Below are 5,028 nucleotides of genomic sequence, written 5' to 3' on the forward strand. Positions count from 1 at the left end.
CGAAGACGGAGCAGTTGCATAGTGTTGCTTTAATCCTTGTCCTCCCCGGTCAAAAACTGACAAATATTTGACATTTTTGTGCTTTTTCAAACTATTTTTTTAGTTTTCACCAACTTCACCTAACTAGTTTTACACTATTTTTTTTTAATCCATGGTCAATAACCCTCATTTATATAGAATTATAGTTAATATTTGAGTTAAAAAAGCAGAATATTGAATTATTTTGACTAATAGTTGAGATCAGAGGAATGAAAGTGATCAATTGCATTTGCAAAGAGCGTTGTAAGGAATCCAATTCATTTTTTGTGGTAATTTGGTTAAAAAGAAACCTATTTCGGTTATAGACATTTCTTAAAGGGGTCAAATTTGAGGGTTAACACCAGTGTGTGCTGTTACAGATTGACTGCTAGTGTTATTTTGAATCAGCTTCAAGCTAATTCCTGGTCTCTGCTTGTATGCCTCTCTGCAGAATCACAGCAAACTTCAGCCCCGTGCTTCTTTCTTTTTATTTTATTTTATTTTATTTTATTTTTTTAGAGCTGGCAACCTTACAGTCTTTTTTCAGGGTTCAACAATAAGTGTTGCCCGAAGGCAAGAGGCAATTAAAACTTGCCTCAAAACTTGCTCGTTCATGTTGGCCTGGCTCCGCCCTCCTATGTACTTCCACTTCATTTTCATTTTCCTTCAGTAGTACGTCTGGGTTTGTGGTATATTTTAGGTTTTCTCAGGCCAAATCTTTACCGTCCAATCAGCGAACAGAGGGAGTGGCTGAGAACGATGACGTTGAGGTTGTGCGCTAGTTTGAGTTGTAGTTCTGTAATGGCATCGGAGAAAGATGCGAGCGAAGCCATTCGGCAACGCTGCCGAATATCCAGAAGTTAAAGCCTGAGTAAGAACAATCTCTGCTGAGTTCTGTTGGGAGCCATGATGTCGTGGTCCTCCTCTCCACTTGGGAGGAGTTTGATTTTCCAGCTCGCTCAGTTACCTGTGAGGAGCTAAGACTAACGCTAGGGTTGCTAAGTCGACGTCCCGACCAATCATTACGGCAGAACCAGACTTGCTCTGGGCAGGGCCAATAGTTTTAAACTTAACAGAGGACCCGCATTCAAGGAAGTTAACACTCGTCAATGGACCAGAGCCTGGTAGGACCAGGCTAATTGACCAGAGTCTGGTAGGACCAGGCTAATGGATCAGAGTCTGGTAGCACCGGTCTAATGGACAAGAGTCTGGTAGGACCGGTCTAATGGACCAGAGTCTGAGGGACCAGGCTAATGGACCAGAGTCTGGTAGCACCAGGCTAATGGACCAGAGTCTGGCAGCACTAGGCTAATGGACCAGAGTCTTTCAGGACCAGGCTAATGGACTAGAGTCTGAGGGACCGGGTTAATGGACCAGAGTCTGGTAGCACCATGCTAATGAACCTGAATCTGGTACCACCAGGCTATTGGACCAGAGTCTGGCAGCACCGGGCTAATGGACCAGAGTCTGGTAAGACCGGGCTAATGGACCGTAGTCTTGTAGGACCGGGCTAATGGACCAGACTCCGAGGGACCGGGCTAATAGACCAGAGTCTGGTAGCACCAGGCTAATGGACCAGAGTCTGGCAGCACCAGGCTAATGGACCAGATTCTGGTAGGAGCAGGCTAATGGACCAGAGTCTGGTAGGACCGGGCTAATGGACCAGAGTCTGGTAGGACCGGGCTAATGGACTACAGTCTTGCAGGACCAGGCTAATGGACCAGAGTCTGGTAGGACCAGGCTAATGGACCAGAGTCTGGTAGGACCAGGCTAGTGTTTGTGCGTCATCGTATGCAAAATTATGTTATTGTTCTCTTGCCTCCTCCCCATTGGACAACACCTGTTAAGTGATTTGATTTGAATTCACCATTGGCCAATCAAGAGCTGAGTTTGAGTTTGATGCTTTTTCAGTTTTTTAGAAGCTTTTGATTTTTGTTTTTTTACATTTTTCACCCCTTTTTTTGATGTTGTCTTTGATGCTTTTTCCCAGAATTGTTGTTTTTTGTAGAGGCCAGTAACTAAAGACTTTGAACAAGTGAAAACAAAACATTGAACCCTGCTTTTGTTTGGTAACTGTTACCAAGTGTTGCTTACTGCTAATGACACTAACATGATGCTAACAGCATGTCAGAGTGATCTGTACAGTGAACTGCCACTAATCTTTATTTTGTTTTTGTGATGTTTGTGTTACGTGTTGTTGTCTCCCCTTCTTCACACCTTTTCTTTTTCTGTGTTTTTCTACTTTTCTATTGCTATTTTCTCTGTTGTGCTGCATGACTTTCTTGGGGGGAAATCATCTGATCCTGATCTGATCTGCCTGCATGTGTTGTTCCTCCTCTCACTGATCTCCCTGTTTTCTTCACCAACGCCATTTTTACGGCACCTTTTTTTCCGGTGATGCTGTTTTCCTGGATGTCTTTGCCTTGCTGTACTTCCTGCACTACACAACCTATACGCCCACTTCCTGGTTGTAGCCCCTCCCTCGCTGCCCTGCTCGCCCCCTCCTTCCTTTCTCGCCCCCTCCCTCCTCTCACAGGCCTCGCCCCTCCGTAGAGACTCGCCTCGTAGCCACGACAACGGAGGCGTGCTCAGCCGCGGTAGGTCCCCCCCCTTCTTTAAACTCGCCGGCCCCAGAGACTGCAGAGTCAAACCACCACACGCTTGGGCTCGGCCTTTCTTTTTCAACACTTCTCCTCATACAGAGACCTTATTGGGTCATTTCTTTGTGTCCTGGACCAGGTGGAGAGTATGTCACCTGGTTCACACTCGGCTCAGTTTGGGTTCCCCAAGTCCAGTTAGAGGACTCACATGGGAAACAATATAAGTAAAATTAAATTAAATATGTGTATTTGAATTCAAAAGTCAAAAAATGTGTGTGTGTGTGTGTGTGTGTGTGTGTGTGTGTGTGTGTGTGTGTGTGTGTGTGTGTGTGTGTGTGTGTGTGTGTGTGTGAACACTGATCAAAGAAGAGCTTCACCACACGCTACTTTCATCTCCAGCTGTTGCGTGTGTGTGTGTGTGTGTGTCTGTGTGTGTGTTTCTATGCACATGGTTGAAGTTAGATTCAGTGTGTGTATTTTGTGTTTCTGTGTGTTTCTTGAGGAGCAAATACAGAGGACTTGCATCTAAAAATGCTGTTTTTCTTGGTGCATTTTTTTATTTATTGAGAAGTAGGGAATTGTTAGGTTTCTGTAAATAACATCCCAGAGTACAGTCTAGACCTGCTCTTTTATGAAAAGTGCAGTGAGATAACTGTTGTTGTGATTTGACGCTTTATAAATAAAATTGAATTGAATCTGAATCCAAATCCAACAAAAGTTTTAGTTTCCAGACTAATGTTATCAGTTTTCTTCCACTTAGTGTCACTTAGTTCTGCTTCTTCTGTCTGTACAGTGCAACCAGTCGGATTGTTTGATGTCTGGCCAAGTGTGTGTGTGACTGCAATATGAAAGAGTCTGGGTTTCGTCCGTGTATGAAAGAGTCTGGGTTTCGTCCGTGCACATGTGTGTATTTTTAGCTCCAATATTTTAAGTGTTAGATAAAAGTCCCTAAAGGAGTATCCTACTTCCACTGGAACCGAGGCCAAGATTTTAGATGGATCACAGCCTATTTGTGTTTGTGTGTGTGGGGTGGGGGGGGGGGGGGGGGGGGGGGGGGGGGGGGCGTGTTTGTCTGTGTCCGTTTGTGTGCGCATCACATCAGAAACCAAGAGTAAACCAAGGAGTGAAAATAGAAAACAGTAATATCACAAAAGGTTGAACAGAAGAATATCAGGAAGGGGGGGTAACTTGATTGGCGTGATTGGCTGCTGCTGGAAACGGGGTTCTGTCCAATCAGCTTTGGCTGCAACTCTGGAAGACTTGGAGTTAATCTCTGAAGTCATTCTTAAAAAAGGAAGATGTGTTGTTGTTGTCCTGGGGTCCTATTTTACCCATTGGCCAAAAATTTCTAAACCAGAAATAGAATAAAAAATTAACAAAAGAACTTCTGTGAAAAAAAGTAATTCTGAAAGAGCTATTTTTTGCTATTGGTATGAAAACTTTCTCTCAAACATTTTTTATCTCTCAGATCTTTTTTTCTTGCATTTAATAAAGAAACAAATGTAGCTCCATAGAAAAAGCAACCAAAGTGACCAAAATGTTGAAAAAAATGTTGACCTGGAAAAACAGAAAGTTGCAGGTAGACGGGAAGACAACACAAGGGTTGAAGTTGAATCCATCAACCAGCGTTGCTCTGAATGGTTGGAGCGCTGTCCTAATGGGTGCAGAGGGAATATGAAAGACAACCGTTGGTCCCGCCCCTCAGATTGAGCCCACCCAATGGGGAGCTCCCAGACCCATCCAATGGGTGTGGCTCATCAGGCTACAGAAGAAGTGCTTTAGCTCAAAAACCAGAACCTATTCGTGACCTTTCCCTGTTGTCATTGCTCTCTCTTTATTGCTCCAGCACTTCCACATCACGGGGATGCTAGTGCAGTTGGAATCTTATAAATATTTACCCTTTTTGCCCCAACAGTTATCTTTGAGTTGTCCTGCTAACGGAACCAGTTCATCTCTTAAATCAGTTTTTCTTCGAGACAATCTGGAGGAGTTTGCTGTTGCAGTGAAGAGAACAGACTAAATTAAGAAGAAACACTCTGTGTGTGTGTATGTGTGTGTGTGTGTGTGTGTGTGAAAGAGTGTGATAACACTATGACTAATGGTCTGTAATTGGTTCAGGCCTTCGGGGACGATGACATCACAGGAACTGACACGCTCACAACATCCCTGCTGACCTCATTAACAGCCAATCACCTTGTGTGTGTGCTTGGGTGGGTGGGTGAGGGTAATGTGTGTCTGTCTGTGTGTTTGTGTGTATGTGCGAAGGTTATGTGTGTGTGTGTGTGTGTGTGTGTGTGTGTATGTTTGAATGTATGTGTTTGTGTATGAATGTAGTGTGTGTGTGTGTCTGTGTGTGTGTGTGTGTGTGTGTGTGTGTGTGTGTGTGTGTGTGTGTGTGTGTGTGTGTGTG

At 44.1% G+C, this 5,028-nt stretch overlaps 1 protein-coding gene across 5 annotated transcripts in view; it reads left to right on the forward strand.

The window, feature by feature from the left end:
• Positions 1 to 5,028, forward strand: part of lrch1 (leucine-rich repeats and calponin homology (CH) domain containing 1) — a 99,084-nt gene that overhangs the window by 75,664 nt on the left and 18,392 nt on the right. For 3 of the 5 annotated variants that reach the window (XM_034885152.1, XM_034885149.1, XM_034885150.1), the window contains exon 15: positions 2,493 to 2,615. The exons of the other annotated variants lie outside the window; for them this stretch is intronic. In XM_034885152.1, coding sequence (XP_034741043.1) covers positions 2,493 to 2,615 — 123 coding nt within the window. The remainder of the gene's footprint in view (positions 1 to 2,492; positions 2,616 to 5,028) is intronic. 5 annotated transcript variants of the gene reach the window in all.

This window comes from Etheostoma cragini, chromosome 11, assembly GCF_013103735.1.
Source record: "Etheostoma cragini isolate CJK2018 chromosome 11, CSU_Ecrag_1.0, whole genome shotgun sequence".
NCBI lineage: Eukaryota > Metazoa > Chordata > Actinopteri > Perciformes > Percidae > Etheostoma > Etheostoma cragini.